Source organism: Eurytemora carolleeae, unplaced genomic scaffold (assembly GCF_000591075.1).
Source record: "Eurytemora carolleeae unplaced genomic scaffold, Eaff_2.0 scaffold176, whole genome shotgun sequence".
Lineage (NCBI taxonomy): Eukaryota > Metazoa > Arthropoda > Copepoda > Calanoida > Temoridae > Eurytemora > Eurytemora carolleeae.
This window is the reverse complement of record NW_019396091.1, coordinates 23,354-40,981: the sequence shown is the minus strand read 5'-3', so window position 1 is coordinate 40,981 and position 17,628 is coordinate 23,354. Positions and strand designations below refer to the sequence as shown.

The following is a 17,628-nucleotide window of genomic DNA, read 5'->3' as shown; positions in this document are numbered from 1 at the left end:
CGAACAGCCTGATCAGTTAGTTTTTGGGAAACATTTACTTTCAGACGTGGAACTCATCATTTTTTAATCTGAAATTATCCAATCAATTATATCTAAACTCCTGAGTTTGAATTGAAGTTCTATGATTTGTGAATTTGAAGAACTACTTTGCTTAGCTGTACCAACGAGCAACACATTACATATAGTCGACGTCGGCGTCATATTTATCAACACAATGAAGACGACTTTCCCTTTCAAATATGATTTCTACCAATTTTTCAAACAGCAAAGACACAAACATGTAAACAAAGAGAAGATGCTTGTTATATTGTGTCATTGTATTGATATAATCGCCAACCAATATACGATAGACAAACAGCTTTTTACACCTTTACTTGAAAACTCGCACGCATCCCTTAGTGCGAAATATAAATCAAATTTTTCATCATCTGTCCCATTTAAATCAATATCAATACATTATCAGAAAATAAATTTGATAAACGTTTTTTCAATCCCTCTCGTGATTTGGTTGATATTTATGTTTTAATGAATGGTATGAGAACTGGTGTATTCTCAATATAATGTTTATATGCAGGGTTGTCTCCCCACTTTTTCAGGGCAGCAGCTTCGAGCAGAGGAATACCTACAATACAAGTTTATTTTGTGCTCTACCATAAAATACATAAATTTTATTTTATTTTATTTATTTTAACAGGATTGGATCTGGTAAATTTTGGTATGCTAAAAGCAAAGATAATATATATATAGATATGCAGGCAGTTAGAAACCTCCTTCCTAAATTGCTTGTAGCAGACAACTAATTTTTGAACCTCTGAGAAAAGGTGCAAGGAGAGACATCTATAGCAAATTGATTACTTTCTATATTCCTTTCTCCCCTTGCTGCCTTCTGTAGGAAATACGCATTTGTGTTATAAAACATACAGTACGCGTATTGCATCCTGTATAGTTCAAGTGTTGCTATCTGGACCTGTTTGACCAATAAAATTAAATTTCAAGGTAACACAAACATACAGTACGCGTTTTGTTTATGTTATGATCAGATCAGTTGTACTTTGTCCTAGATTCGATGTACTTTTATAGTAATAATTTTTATTTAAATTGCGTTAATTTACGTATGCCATTCAGTACAACTTGCACATTTAAACTTTGTCTAGTCAAATTCCTACCTCAGTTTTATTTGCATTGATTAATTTGTTTCATTAAGTACAATATGCAGTATACATTGTTGATACTATAGTACGCATTTAGTGTTATCACGCATAAACAAAGTGATAAATTAGCAACAATCCAGAGGATAAAATGCCATGCGTACGACAGAGATGGTGCTGTTTGCACCTTTTCTCAAGACCTCTAAATTTATACCTGCCTGCATATCTATATATATATTATCTTTGGCTAAAAGTTTAATTTTATATTTATATCTTTAAAATAGTACCCCCTCCATGCTCCAAAGCAAGGAATAAGTCATAAAGATTTATTATTACACCAAAAAACAGTTTCGCTCAAATCTAAACTCTCTATTTGTTGCCTAACGGGCCAAAATTTCTACAAATTCAGAACGATTTATATGTTTAATGTTTTTTTAACATAAATAAATGATTCTGAATTAACTAAATCAACTAAAAAATTAAAATGAATTGATCAAATTACAAAAAGAGGATAAGCCAAGTTAATTTAATTAATGAATTTTGTTATTTGAATAGTTTGCAAATACACTGCACTGCACTGCACTGACTAGACTTATCAATCAATCATCCTGCATCATCTATTACTGGGATTGATACTTTTTTTCTTCTTCATGTATTGATACACAAGGGAAATGATTTTTATAATCGGGGGGGGGGGGGGGGGGGGGGGGAGGGTACTGAAAAATTGGACACCAAAAGGAAAGTTTCTTTTAAATTATTTTTTATCTCCAAAAAAGTTATTTATTTTTCTCTAAAAACCATTAATTTTCCCAAATTAATCAAATAAAACCCTAAAAAAAAATTACTTCTGGAGAAAAACGGGAAATAATTCGAGAAAATATACAACCCTGTATTGATATTTAAAGGAACTGTTGACTAACCTGACAGTTTGCTGATTAGAAATGAGACAAAGATTGGAGAGAGAACAGACAAGTATTGAAGTCCACTAAACACACTTGAACTAGAGATATACAAACCGAACCAGAGAACCATCTCACCAAAATAATTCGGATGCCGGGATACACTCCACAAACCAGAGCTGATAAATTTACCCTGAAAAAATAGATAGGATCTAAGATATCGAACTAGCATTATTGATCAGGAAGCTTTTAGGCCGCCAGAGACCCAAAACACCCCTTTCCCTCCCTTGATAACTTAGAGAGTTCCATATTATTCCTAAACATTTTATTTTAGAAATCCATTTTGTGTCCCAGCCGACCACTTCACTGTCCCGACTGAAATTCAAGCAGTATGACTCCCGTGTGTTATTGATGTGACCACAAGGGTTGATCAAGGGTTTAGTTCTGTAATTAATTATGTATTGGGATTTCTAAGCAATTCTTAATTTTTCGATTTTTTAAAACTTATCTCCAAATATCCAACCTCACCCTTGACTAGTATTTGACTAAATAAACCATATATTGCCAACCTTATTTTCTGGATTGTTTTTAAACATTGATTTCTGAGCATCAGCCACAACTTCTAGAATAAATCCCAGGGTCCACAGCCCCCATCCTATATAATCTCTCGTTCCAATGGGAGGGTTCCTTCGCTCACTACATACAAAACATCCAATAAGGAAATGTAAAAAAAGATTCAGCCTTTGCAGACAGAAAACAATAAAAAAGATATTCTGATTCCGAGAATAAATGATCCATTGAGAAATAATACCCGTAGTTTCCCAAGATCCTCAGTCTTCAGAAATGATAAGATTGTTATTGTTTTTAATCCTCGTTGATCAAAATGATGATCCATTGTACACTAATGATCCCTAATCTATAAAAGATGATCTATTTAAAATAATAATCAGGCCATTTATGAAGATCTTAAAAATTTTGAAGCACTTGTTGGATCCAAACTCAAACTTTAAAAAAACTATACAGTGATAACAAGAAAACTAAGGAACAGGAGAACGACAATAAGGCAATACTTGAAGTGTATTTGATGTTGTTACAAAGCAAATAGCTTTACTAGCAGCATATAAATTAATTATTAAGTGAAATGGTCTGTGAGCACTGCAAAATTACTGTGTCTCATGTACATTGGACTATTTCAGGTCTTAACTTTAGTATTATATTCTTCTTACTATTTATAGAGTTTTTTGATTCTCACTGTTGTTCATGTTTGAGGGCACTGGTTGTGTATATTATTGGTTTTATTCCTATTAAGTAGAAGGGTTGGCAGAAGAGTAATGAAAACCCAGATTCCCTGAAGGGTCCAGAACTTGAACATGATCGCAGGACTCTCCTTCGCCTTTAATATTTATATTTTATATATAATGTTTTAAAGATTATTTTGCTAAAAATAAAATAATAAAAAAATTTTCAACTTAAAAAAATCTGAGTTAATTAAACACAGCATGCATTAAACCAAATATAGTACCCATCCCTACCATCATTTTTATAATTTATAAATAGCTTTTAAAACCCTTCACTTAAAAATTATTATGCAAAAATATTAAATCAGATCACAAGTTGTAGAGATGGCCTAGAATAATATTGGGATTGGAGTCTCAAGTGCGCGCAATCAATAATAAAATAATCGCTAAATAAATAACCAACTATCCAAAAAACTAACGTAACAATATCTAAACATTACCAACTAACAGCTATCTAAAAACACAACTGAATAAAAATCTATCTGAATAACTATACAAATATCTGAATAACTAACCAAACAAATATCTGAATAACTAACCAAACAAATATCTGAATAACTAACAAAACAAATATCTGAATAACTAACAAAACAAATATCTGAATAACTAACAAAACAAATATCTGAATAACTAACAAAACAAATATCTGAATAATTAGCAAAACAAATACTGAATAACTAACAAAACAAATATCTGAATAACAACTAACCAACAATATCTGAATAACTACCCAAAAAAATATCTGAATAACTAACAAAACAAATATCTGAATAACTAACTAAACAAATATCTGTATAACTAACCAAAAAAATATCTGAATAACTAACCAAACAAATATCTGAATAACTAACCAAACAACTATCTGAATATCTAACAAAACACAAATCTGAATACAGAACAACTATCTGAATAACTAACTAAACACAATTCTGAACAACTAACCATACAACTATCCGAATGAATAACCAAACAATTATCTGAATAATTAACCATCCAATTGACAAACCAACTATCAAACCCATCAACAAACTCAATAATACTATCTAACCAACAATTAAACACTAACAATCCAACTAGTTCATCTACCATTTATTTAACCATTTAGCCTATCACCTTATCGAACCGTTTATCCTCTCCGTCCTTCATGATCCGGAGGAATAGGAAGGATCCGAGCCTGCAGGCCCACCCAAATACAAGCCAACCCTGAACACTCTGTCTCCTTGAACATAACGAAAGGGTTTAATACTTTTTTTTTACATTTTATGATTAATGAATGTGCATGAACATAAACATGAACGTAAACGTGAACGTGAACGTGAACGTGAACGTGAACGGGAACGTGAACGTGAACGTGAGCATGAGCATGAGCATGAGCATGAGCATGAGCATGAACATGAACATGAACATGAACATGAACGTGAACGTGAACGTGAACGTGAACATGAACTAACATCAACATCAACATCAACATCAACATCAACATCAACATCAACATCAACATCAACATCAACATCAACATCAACATCAACATGGACGGCGCATATATTCAAAGTTGTATTATGTGAGCATTATAAAAGAAATGTACAATCATAACAAAAAAAGAACCTGGTCATTAAGCTTGACTCATAGGCTAGATGAGAAACCAGAATAAATGTAGCGGAGCCTGAAAATTGAAAAGATAAATGGAATTTGTCAAATGTTAAAACTTGACGAGAAGTTAAAATTTCTTTGAAAAAAGTATTTCAAAGCTTTAAATTTTTTAATAATATTTAAAACTTGTGATGGAAAGAGCTATCAAATTGAATTAAATCTTAAAAAAATATTTCCCGTAAAAATGAAAGACTGAAATTTTATATTTACATTAATATTTTATCAGACCTGTGAGGTCGTAAAACTTCTCCGTCTTGAAGAATACAGCAGCCGCACACCCAATCCATTGTATCCCAACCGAGGTGTAGAGAAGTCTCAGTATTCCATTGTTCCATAAGAAATCCAACATTTTTCTGAAAATTTTACTCTTTAAGTTCCTTGAGAACCTTGAACTGTTCCTGTAACCTCTCCAGTTCCTCGTCCAGGACTCTTCTCTTCTCCGCAACTATCTCCGGAGAAGATCGGAACTGAAACTTGCCTTTCATCGACTTCTCCAATTTCTTCCTGTCCCGCTCATTCTTCCCGATCCTCTCCTCGACCTTCTTCATCTCCTTCTCCGTGTCGAGGTAGGGGCCGAGATTAAGGGCGATGGAGAGGTTCTCCACTGATGTGAGAACACAACCAACTGGAAGAGCTTTGATCTCTATTTTATTTTCAACAAAATTTATTTCTCCGCAGTTCGTCAGTCTTTGGATTATTTCCCTAAAAAACGGTTAATATATTTTATGAAATTTACGTTGATTCAAAAAAATTTACGTTAATCAACCCCCGTAAACTGGTCTAACTCAACTACTGAATGCTGGTCATCACAATGAACTATCACAGCCGGGTTGGATCCCTTGATCAAGGAGTAGTTTGCCTTCAGTCCCCTGATACCGGAGATTATTTTAAGGACGGTTTCCATGAGATCTTCTAGGTTCGGATTAATAAATCCACTCCACTGAACCCCAAGGGGAAAGTTTTCAACCATTATTGATTCTTTGCGCTTTTCACTTGGTAACTAAATCCAATCATATCTTGTTTTTCCTTATTTTATATTTTTGTTGTAATATGATTGTACAACTATTAACTTAAATAATTGAAAATCTAACTTCAGCAGATAAAAAAGAAAACCAGATAAAGTTTGTTATTAAAAATATCAGAAATGTTAAGTTTCTTAAAAAATTCTTAAAATAAGTTTTCATTATGGTTTATCGATTTAGAGGAAAAATATGTTTGCCTTTGGTAATCTATGATACAGTTCTTCTGTTATGAACGGCATGATGGGATGGATCATCTTGAGAGAGGAGAGGATACAAGAGTGCAGGAAGAGTAGACTGGGCAGAAAACCAGGATCTTCAGGATTCTGAACACGGTTCATTGTGAAAAGGTTTCACGGATTTATTAAATAGGGGACATATTTTTGAACAATGGCGGTCATTAAAAACAAAATAGCGGCCATTAAAAACAAAATAGCGGCCATTACAAATAAATGGCGGACATTAAAAACAAAATGGCGGGAAAGAACTCAAATAGTTAACCTAATTTAGATTTCATGTTACCTGAATATTTTGTTTTATGTATTCAACATAAACATCACATACGTCTCCGTATAAGAATTTTCTAAGTTCCTTTTCCACATTGTGCAGGTTTCTCGCTTCATATTCGCTATTCACACTGAAAACAGATGCTTAGAAGAGATTCAAACGACTTGGAGTTTGATCAAATCTGCAGAGCTTATATTTTTCATACCTTGATACTGTTCTAGCCAATTGGTTGAGGATCCACATATCTATTAATCTTGGCTGGAAATCCGTAGGTATTGCTGATAAATTTGTTCCTGCGTCAGACGTCTAAAAATAATTTTATTTCTAATTTTCTAAACATGAAATATATAAATTTAAAAATAAGAGAAAAGGGTTTTTAAAAAATGGGAGTTAGTAAAAAATGAAAAAAAAAAATTACCGTTTGATGTGCCATATTTAGGAACCTAGAAACTTGCCATATTTTGTTACACCAGGCCCCTGCTCTAGGTACTAAACTTAGGTCTAGGTTTATATATTCACTTTTCACATCGTAACTGAAATACAAAATATATTACAAAAAAATAACAATCAAAACTGTTTTAAAAAGGGACTGCAAGCGTAATTTCAAGTCACACTCAAGGCAAAGATGGCCATTACCGATTCACAATGGTACCCTTTAAAGAGTTAACTGATCAAGTATGAATTAGACACAAATATTTTTTAATTATTTAAACTGTTCATTTTTATTTGCAGGTTCTCTGCAAAAGTGACTTGCGCATTTCTTGTGGAAAAGAAGCAATGGAGAAATTTTAAAATAAAACGACGGTATCATCCACATTTTAATCAGATTAAGGTTTCAAGGGTAAATAGAACTTTGCAATCTTTGCATGGAGGGTCATTTGAAATTTTGCTTGCAGTCGTTTTATAATCATAAACAACAAACCTTAATAAGGCCCATCTAAGCTGGTCAGCCCCGCTAGCGGGAATACCCTTAGGGAACTGTTTCTCCAGGTTAGATTTAGATACTGAAACCTCATCCTCGCTCAAGTACCCGTTCCTAACCAGGACATACGGTTACTCTTGGTTTTAGTATAATAAATACATAGGTTCTTTTAACAATTCTATCTTAATCCCCTTGGCTGTCAGTCACAGTGAAACACTCAAATTAGTCATTAATAGTTTAATTTAACTAAAATAAAAGTTTGTTCGCCTTCCGTAATTTTATATTTTAATTTAATTAATGAAAACTAATTCTTACTTCGCGCTTATATCCAGATCTTGCTTCAGAGATTCTAAACTTGATCCTCTAATTATATTCAATGGATCGATCACGTTACCTAAATATTTATTATTTTTTTCTCTTAAAATTGCAAAACATCAATTACAATAATTTAAAACAAAAAAAATATTCAACAAAAATTACAATAATCAAAAGGTATAACTAAACAAAACAATAGTAATATCAAACTTGGTTTAAGATTACTGAAACTGAAACTGAAACTGAAACTGAAACCGAAACTGAAAATGAAACTAAAACTAAATCTGAAATTGAAACTGAAAATGAAACTAAAACTGAATCTGAAATTGAAACTGAAAATGAAACTGAAAATGAAAATGAAACTGAAACTGAAATTGAAACTGAAAATGAAACTGAGCTTTCTGTGTAAACGAATTTTAAAACTCTGCTAAGAACATTCCCGTGGTTTTCCCAGTTCCCCGATCAAAATTTGAGGTAAATCAGTCCAGGGGTTCCTAAGTTATGATCGGACATCCAAATCAAACAAACAGAGATTACTACTACTTCATAATGTGGACAACAGGTTTTCCTTTTTACCTAGAGATTTTGACATTTTCCGTCCCTGTGAATCACAGATGATGCCGTGCAGCATTGCATCATGAAACGGTAACTGACCTAGAAAGAGAACTGGTCAACTAACTAATATAAAAATGGGAAATTGAACCAGGAAAAAAGTCTTAAAAAGAAGGTTGATGAAGGACATATTTTCAAAATACAATGGACAAAATAAAAAAAATTGATCGAAACTGGTAGGTAGAACTGTATTCTTTGGAATAATAAAACAAACTGAAGAACACCTGTGATGCAAGAAAAATTCTCATAATTGTCCCAGGAACAAACTGCATTCTTCCCACACAATAAATCAAAATTTTAAACCAAAAGTAAAACATCAGAATAAAATTAATTCAGAAGCTCTATAACCTAGTTAACTTATATATCAGTGTGCTGTGTGAATATGTGATATGGACATGAACGTGTAAATTATTTTGTGGAAAATTTTCTTCTCAAGCGGACTCTTTTCCCTTATCATTACTTTGTAGAACTTCAGCTTCATCAAAATGTTTTTATTAGATTTTTAAGATAAACCCGTCTACGCGACCTTCACACAACGCATGAAATAAATAGCCTGATTCAACTTCTGTTATAAAAAACAAGATAAGAACTAAACAGAGCTATCCTACTTAGTTAAACAAACCTTAACCTTCTATCCTTAGTTCTTGACAGTCTATCCTTAATTCTTAACCTTCAATCCTTAGTTCTTGACAGTGTATCCTTAGCTCATAACCTTCTATCCTTAGTTCTTAACCTTCTATCCTTAGTTCTTAACCTTCTATCCTTAGTTCTTGGCAGTGAATCCTTAGCTCATCTTAGTTTTTAACCTTCTATCCTTAGTTCTATTTCTCCTCGCCTAAAACCATCTTGTTTACCTGTTAAACCAATACCAAGCATGACCATCCTGGCGACCCAGAAGAAGAGAATATCGTGACCTGTCTCCATCAGATCCAGGGGGTAGAACTGGGATAGCTCAGGGGTCTTCTCAGGCCAACCAAACACTAACATCAATCAATCAATCAATCAATCAATCAATCAATCAATCAATCGTCTTACTGAAAATGGTAAATGCCAATCATTCAATCATTTATACTTCACAAAACTCAACCAAACTTTATAAAATAACCAATCAACCAATCATGCAATCATTTAATCGCTCTATCAATCATTAAATGACTCAATCAATCAACTGATCAATTTACCCATGAATCAATCTTCTAGTGATCAATCAATTTGCCAATCATTGAATTAATTATCAAACAAACAACCAATCAATTGACCAACCAACCCAAAAAACTTAAAAGAAATGATTTGTATAGAATATAATTGACACCTGCAAATGGATAAATCCCACTTGAAAACCAGGTATCCAAAACATCCTCGTCCTGTTCGGCAATTAGTTCAGATACAGCACATCCTAAATTTCAAGAATTATTCGCCAACTTTATTCAACTTTATTCAATTTTGTCCAATTTTGTCCAATTTTGTCCAATTTTGTCCAATTTTGCTCAATTTTGTCCAATTTTGTCCAATTTTGTCCAATTTTGTCCAGTTTTGTCAAATTTTGGCACATACTGTCACACCAACTGTAAAACAGTGACAAAATTTGTCAAACATTGTCAAAAATTGTCCTTCCTGGCTTTACTTAGTGTCGTGCTTAATTTCTTCCCCAGAAAAATTGAAATCTTTCTTCATTGATGTCCCCTAAAAATATTTCATTTTCCCCAATTCTTCGTAAAAACCCTAGCAAGCATATATAACTTATGGGGCGAAAAATTAATTTCAAAAGTGGGATGGGGGGGGGAAGGGGAAGAAAAAATATACACTCGTGTTCTTCCCCTGCGGTAGTTTAACCCACCACAAGGTTTAACCATTTCAACGCAATGATAGACATAAAAAGCAATGTTGAAAGATTAGAAATAATGGAAGTACATTATTTTTTTAAATTAAACAATTAATATTTATCAGAGACATGGATAACTTTTTACACGCTTTACTATAAATAATACATTAATATCATATATTGCCTTTTATCTCTAATATTGAGGTAAAATGATTAGATTAGTGAGTATATCTGACAGAAAACTTTAGTCCAGAGTTGCAGTTAACAAGATTTTGTGTTGACCTAATATATTTGAAGCACGGAGTAAAGCTTGATCTTTACTTTCTGCAGCAGTCCAGACCCCTTTCTCCTCATCTCCATCCTATTCAAATTAAGATTATGAGGAATATTACTTGGATTCAAGAATAACTTAACAGCATTCTCCCATCAGTTTCTATAAGAGCAAGGAATTTAATTTTAAGATTTTATATTAATATTTTTTATTAATTTTGTTCTAGAAATCGATCTATAGCTGGAATTGAACATTTTTCTGGGAACTTTCATAGGGCTTGAGTCGATACCTTTCACGGAAACTTTTCATTAAACGGACTGTAAGCGTAATTTTAAGTGACCCTCCAAGCAAAGATGAAAATATCCGATTTACAACGGTACCCTTGAAACCTCAATCTGATAAAAATATGGTGTTTTTCCGATGATAATAAAGAAATGCGCAAGTCAATTTCGTCGAGAACCCGCAAATGAAAATAAACCCCTGAAACTAACCTTGCAACAGAACCAAGCTGGTATTCTATGACCCCACCACAGTTGCCGTGATATACACCAATCCCTAAACAATTAACAGGTTACTTGTTTATCAAACAAAATTTTATTCAGCTCTTAAATTTAAGTATTTCTCGAGAGAAATATCTAACTAATGTTTAGTTTTTCTAAACGCTGAATAAAATAAAGTTTGTATTTGGTAAATTAATCAAAAAAGAAGTTAATCTTACTTTGTTTTTTCGTTGGACAAAAATCGTTCCCAGACTGGATTGTTTGTGTCTGGATCCAATATCAGATCTTTATCCTTGACTGCATCCCGAGCCAGCTCAGCGATCTTACTCGTGTCAAGAAACCACTAAAACATTAAAAATATTGAAACCTTTAAAATTTAATCACGATCAGAGAAAAAAATCAGGTTTAAAGTTTTTAGGGAAAAATACATGTATTTGGTTGATATGATTTTAAAAATCACTAGCTGAAGGTCCCGGCATTGACCATGGATAAAAAAATTAAAAAAAATAAAAAATCTTGAAAAAAATAATTCGATTTTTTTTTAGCCTATAACAATGGGCCACCCATGAGTGTTCACAAAATAATTCAGCCCAATCGGTCCAGTCGTTTGGCCGGCTATACGCAACATATATATATACGAATTATTATTATATAGATTTATTATATAGATTATGAGTAATATTTCCCCCCCCCCCCCCTCCCGCAATACAGACTTAACTACAATCAAATGTAAATCTGAAAGAGAGCCAAAAGGAACCCTAAGGCTCAGACTTTTTGCTCTCAAATCACTAATCTGAACTGTTAAAAAAAAGAGAGATTATTACAAATTTACTTATATCTGGTTAATCATAAGCACAAAAAGATAAAAAATTACCCCTGTCAATCTCGGAGAAATGTGCAGGACCTGGATCCTGATTTTTTCCGACTTTTATGACGACTCTAAGATCCGAATCCAGAAAAAATGAAAAGGATCCTAAGCACTGACGAAAACATTAGAATCTGAAAGATTTAAGAAAAGTGTGAAATTTTTTACCTGAAACTTCATCATTGGTTCTACAATATCACCAGTTCTCCCGCACACAGGAACAGACATGCCGTGCTCACGATCTCCCCGGTACAATCCTAATTCATCCAGGCGCGCGCAGATAGATTCACGAACTGAAAACCTGTGCTGCCCACAGAACTCGGGAACAATCTCGTTCAAGGTTCCGTCAGGGTTAAGTATATTGATTGATTTCAGAGAATGCCGCGCACCCATTTCAAAATCGTTAGGGTCGTGCGCCGGAGTTATTTTCACGGCTCCGGTACCGAAGGCGGGATCGACGTAAGTATCGGCGATGATTGGAATCTCTTCTTGTCGGAAAGGATGCCATGCTGTTCTGCCGATCAAATGAGAATAACGCTCGTCTCTGAAAAAGAGTTTACATAAAAGAAAATCCATAAAAATTTATAATTTTAAGTTTTTAAATTTTCTTACGTTGGATTAACGGCAATAGCTGTATCTCCCAGCATGGTTTCAGGTCGTGTTGTTGAAACAATTATCTCTGCTTCACTGTTTGTTAACTGAAAAAATGTCAAGTTTTAAACACAATGTTTTTTATCTCGATTAATCTTACAGAGGTTTACGACGAAAATATTGAGATATCTTTGTTATTACTGGTTTTCGTCTCAATTATGCTTACAGAATTTACGACGTAAATATTTTAGACATCTATGTTAACATATTTTTCCTACCTTATACGCAATATCAGTAATAACACCCAACTCAACTGGTTCTCTGAAGAACATTATAAATAGATAATGACGTAATAGTTTGGCACGACACACCTTTTCTTCTGCTTTAAAACAAAATTAAAATAATCCATAAACAAAACATAAATACAAATATATCTGTCAAATTGCATCATTCAAACTCAGTGCATATTGGGGTAGGCTTAAGATCACGAAACAAAAATTGGAGCTCACCCATATAGAGGATGTATATTTTATTACATTTTATTACATTTGGAAAATAATTTTTCCTAAAGTTTTTTTTAAGGGTTTTATTCACAGAATTTCAGAATATAATAAATTTTTGTTAAGAAAAATTTTTCCTTTATTTATCCAGATCCAGTGCATCAAAGTTCATCCCCCCCCCCGCCCCGAGGGGAGGTGGGTTATTCATGAAAAAAATTTTCCAATGCAAAAATACTCTTTCAAATTCAATTGTTTATTACAGATGCCGGAGTGACAGCTGTCCACTAAATGAATGATAATAATAATGATAATAATAACACACAAGTACCTGTATCCTGGGATGTCAAAGAGTGAACGTTTGTCAACATTTACATGCGTCACTTCAATATCCGATATAGTAGACTGAAGGACACAAGACCAGTTCACCAGGGACTTCTTCCGGTAAATTAATCCTATAAAAAGTGTAATTTGTATTTTTTGATATATTTTTTATTTTCTTTTTTTTTTTAAATCTAGATATTTATTATCTCCGTATCGAGACTATATTAATTGTACAAAATTGTTTTCATGTATTAAATAAAACTATTATACGATAATATCGTGAACATACACCTTTAAATCAATTAGGAAGAATTAATTACGGATACATTTTATTGTTTTTCCTTGCCAAAATTGATGATACATTTATATTCAAGTATTTTTTATTTTCAATGTCATAGTTTCAGGTTTTCTTTTGTACCAATTTTATATTTTGCTTTACTTCCTGACTGAAGGAAAGGGGTAAAAGTATATATTTTGTTGAAAATCATATTTTATATAATTCCCCCACCCCCCACAGTATACTAGGATTTTTTTTTTGATTTTATCATTAAGTCAGAGATATTAAATGATTTTTTTAATATAAAAATACACAAAAAAATACAAAAAAATTTAATCTTGGAATATCACACAGCCCCCATAATTTTTTTTTGAAAATACATTATATTTACTATTGGTACCTTTATTAAATAACTGAATGAATGCTGTATTAACACTATTAGTATATTCAGGACTCATGGTAAACTGAGTTTTATCCCAGTCCAGTGAAGCCCCTAGTTCCTCCAGCTGTCTACAAATACAAATCTGTCAAAGAGGGCTCTCATCTGTCTTGTTGCAACTAGCTGTTATAATGTTGAAATTCAAAAATATAGTCCCACCCTCTTTAAAGTTCAAATTTTAGATAAGCTTTCGTGTGGTTTGCATTGCAGGTTTAGGTTTTAGATTTTTTTAAAATTTTTTAAATCCTTCAAGTGGACTGTAGACGCAATTTAAAAGCGACCTTTCTTTTATAGGGTGGCATGTCCGATTCTCAACGCGCGACGGTACTCTTAAACATTTGACTGGAAATCAGAATTTTAAAACTTCATTAAGGGGACTTCAGACGTAAAAAGTGACCCTCCATTTATTGAGTTGGTGACAAGTCCGATTTCCAACGAGACTCCTAAACCTTTGTCTGGAAATCAGGCGCGCAACTAGACATTTGGTTAGAGGGGGGCTAGGGGAATTTTTTTTTGGCCCCCCCCCCTAAACATTTTTAGGGGGGGCAAGAAAAATGTGTGTTATACTTAAACAATAAAAAAACTAACCTTACCAACCGGATATTCAGTTATAAGTCAACACATCTGATATTTATAAATTTTCATTAGTTATCCATAAATCAAATATGTACATTGTACTCAAAAACTGACAAGAAATTCCTTTTATTAAAAATTCATGATTTTACATGAAAAATATTCTTTTTAATATGACACATCACACAATATTTGCAGTGAACATGTAGGATTAATTGAATAGTTGTACTACAGTATTAAAGCAATATCATAATAATTGGCAGAACTGATAGTGAAAATATCTAAAAAATACTTGATAAACCCCCTTTCCCTTTCCCAGGAAAAAACAGCATAATGAAAAAAAAAACAAAGATTAAGGCACATTGGAACCTTGTCAAACTGTTCTGATCTACGGCAGTAGTTAGGCTCGGAGACGAAGGGGGTCTGTGTGTGTGTATATGGTGTATTAAGTGCTATATCGATTGAACTATAAGCTCAATAAACTAAAGTTCAATTATCTTTTTTTTTATTTTACGATAAGAGCTCTTAAATTTCCTCAGGGTCAGGATTCATGAATCGCTAAATTGCAAAACAGGGTGGACTTCGTCATTTCTTGCAAGACTTCTTAAGGGAGGGGCATGCCCCCCCCTTAATCAGGCTAGGGGGGGGGCCGGCCCCCCCTAGTTGCGCGCCTGCTGGAAATCAGGATTTTTAAATCTATCAAGGGGACTGTAAACGTAATTGTAAGTGACCTATTTATCTCAAGTTATTTTCGATTTCTGTTGCAGAAACAATAGATGAATTGTGAGGATTAGACACTTTTAGCTATCAGCAACACTTTTGTTGAGATAAAGGTTTATAGGATACTGTTGTAAATCAGGCACGGTACTCTTTAAATGTGGGGTCACTTGAAATAACAAAGACAGTCCCTTTAATCAATTAATAAATTATAGTTATGATGGACTCACCCTAGTATAGAGTCCCCCTTTAGCTTCCTCCAGTCCCAGACCCTGTTAAGAAACTGTTCTTTGCCCAGGTCGTACCGGGTCAATCCCTCCTGGGCCATCACTTGCTTCTCAACTACAATCTACCTTATACAAGAACCTGTCAGCACACTGTAAACTCAAGTTCATTTCAAGTACCGGCCCTATTTTTAACCAGCTAGAGCCACTGTACTGTGTAACATACAGACTATATAATATAAGGAAAACCGGGACAGTACACCAAATAATTCAGCCCCTTCTTTCCAGGAAATTTCTTGTGAGCAGGGCCGGGGGATATATTTTCAACTAGAAAACATTCCCTCTTCATTCGAGATTCAGCAATATCAGAGGCGTACTTATGGGAGGGGCTTTCGGGGCTTAGCCCCCCCCATCCCACTGGATCAGTGAAATCTATGGTTTCCTGGTTTTTTTTTTTGGGCTGAGTCTCCCCTAGAAAGAAAGTAAATTTAGCCCCCGGCCACCCCTCTGAATAAATTCCTAAGAACGCCCCTGAGCAATATAAAATAACAATTTAATGCATGTCAGCTTTTAAAAGATATTTAACTCAACTAATATAAAAATAAAAATTCCAAAATAATCAAGCTAAAAAAAAACATACTAACATTTTCTATTTTTAGGGGGGAACATACCTGAGTTGCAATACCGGCATGATCACTTCCCGGTATCCAGGTTGTTTCGCATCCTCTCATCCTGTGATATCTAACCAGAGCATCCTGCACAAACGTTCTGGTAAAGAATAAACCCATCAGAAAAATGTCTGATAAAACAAGAAAAAATAGCTAGAAAATTTAAATAAAACTCGAACTTTGTTTATTCATCACGACAAACCAAAATCCATAATATCTATATCAAAGAAGAACATTACGGAATGAACAATAATTATCATTCTGTTAATTCTCTAGAAATACCTGTATTGACGTAGTTAGAGCATGCCCTAAATGAAGAACTCCTGTAACGTTAGGAGGAGGTAGAACCATAGAGAACCTGCTCTTCTCTCCGACCTTCCTCTCTTTCTTCCCTCCGTACTGGGGGGAGAAGAACCCACTCTCTCTCCACCATTGATACCAACCCTGCTCCAGTCCAGCATTATACACTGCAGGAAAACTAGACTCAATATCCTTCCTAAATTAAAAACTCCTCAAATAATAACATTTGTAGAGTGAGAAGTGTAGGTAGAACTGTTGGTAAAGGGAGGATAGATATGGGTTGCGTACATTTTACTTTGACGTAATAACACTGCTGAGGAGTCAAATCTTCAAGCAAATTCCATCTCCCCTCCCCTCTTTTCAGTCTAGTTCTGATCACATTGGTAAATCAAAAATCAGATTACACAGCTTATTATAGGCTTGCTTTTGCTATTCTGGTATTCTTACAATGACGAGCATAATCGAAAGAAAGCTGATAATCATTATTAAAAACCAGATAATACCTGAATAGAACTGTACCTGGATAGACGGAATAAGCACGCAGAAGAGAACTGTACCTGAATAGACGAACCGAGAACCCTGAGCAGAACTGAACGAGGATAGACGAACTGAGCACCCTGAGCAGGACTGTACCTGGATTGACGGAATAAGCACGCTGAGTAGAACTGTACCTGGATAGATGGAATGAGCACTCTGAGTAGAACTGTACCTGGATAGATGAACTGAGAACCCTGAGTAGAATTGTACCTGGATAGATGAACTGAGAACCCTCAGTAGAATTGTACCTGGATAAACAAACTGAGAACCCTGAGTAAAACTGTACCTGGATAATGAACTGAGAACCCTGAGTAGAATTGTACCTGGATAGATGAACTGAGAACCCTCAGTAGAATTGTACCTGGATAGACAAACTGAGAACCCTGAGTAGAACTGTACCTGGATAGACGAACTGAGAACCCTGAGTAGAGCTGTACCTGGATAGATGAACTTAGCACCCTGAGTAGAACTGTACCTGGATAGACGAACTGAGCACCCTGAGCAGAACTGTTGAACACTCTTACGTTCTAATCTCGACAATTTTAACATTTTGTCTATTATAAACTATTTTCTTTAAATTCTTTATAAATTAATAAACTCTTAAAATTTCATTTAAATTTATGGGTTTGTCATCACAATATTTAGTAAAAATC

The 17,628-nt window shown here is 33.9% G+C and overlaps 2 protein-coding genes across 3 annotated transcripts; both read right to left on the bottom strand.

Moving 5' to 3' along the window:
• Positions 1 to 69: 69 nt before the first annotated feature.
• Positions 70 to 5,380, bottom strand: LOC111718450 (uncharacterized). The gene is made up of 7 exons (XM_023494049.1): positions 5,224 to 5,380; positions 4,951 to 5,008; positions 4,459 to 4,564; positions 3,349 to 3,440; positions 2,617 to 2,743; positions 2,069 to 2,240; positions 70 to 622 (listed from the first exon to the last, which is right to left on the bottom strand). The coding sequence occupies exons 1-7, from the start codon at positions 5,342 to 5,344 to the stop codon at positions 516 to 518; spliced, it is 783 nt and encodes a 260-aa protein (XP_023349817.1). The 5' UTR covers positions 5,345 to 5,380; the 3' UTR covers positions 70 to 515.
• Positions 5,344 to 17,574, bottom strand: LOC111718444 (valine--tRNA ligase). Of its 2 annotated transcripts, XM_023494041.1 has the most exons (23): positions 17,451 to 17,574; positions 16,421 to 16,634; positions 16,142 to 16,225; positions 15,477 to 15,595; positions 13,918 to 14,027; positions 13,248 to 13,371; positions 12,698 to 12,740; positions 12,441 to 12,526; positions 11,997 to 12,372; positions 11,182 to 11,306; positions 10,955 to 11,018; positions 10,475 to 10,553; positions 9,683 to 9,766; positions 9,225 to 9,350; positions 8,335 to 8,412; positions 7,759 to 7,837; positions 7,444 to 7,557; positions 6,940 to 7,054; positions 6,727 to 6,827; positions 6,537 to 6,651; positions 6,215 to 6,340; positions 5,771 to 5,995; positions 5,344 to 5,702 (listed from the first exon to the last, which is right to left on the bottom strand). In XM_023494041.1, the coding sequence occupies exons 1-23, from the start codon at positions 17,522 to 17,524 to the stop codon at positions 5,358 to 5,360; spliced, it is 3,006 nt and encodes a 1,001-aa protein (XP_023349809.1). In that variant the 5' UTR covers positions 17,525 to 17,574; the 3' UTR covers positions 5,344 to 5,357. The 2 variants fall into 2 exon arrangements, with proteins under 2 accessions (XP_023349809.1, XP_023349810.1); XM_023494042.1 differs by lacking the exons at positions 16,421 to 16,634; positions 17,451 to 17,574 and having other exon boundaries at positions 15,477 to 15,599; positions 16,142 to 16,228.
• Between the last annotated feature and the right edge of the window lie 54 nt (positions 17,575 to 17,628).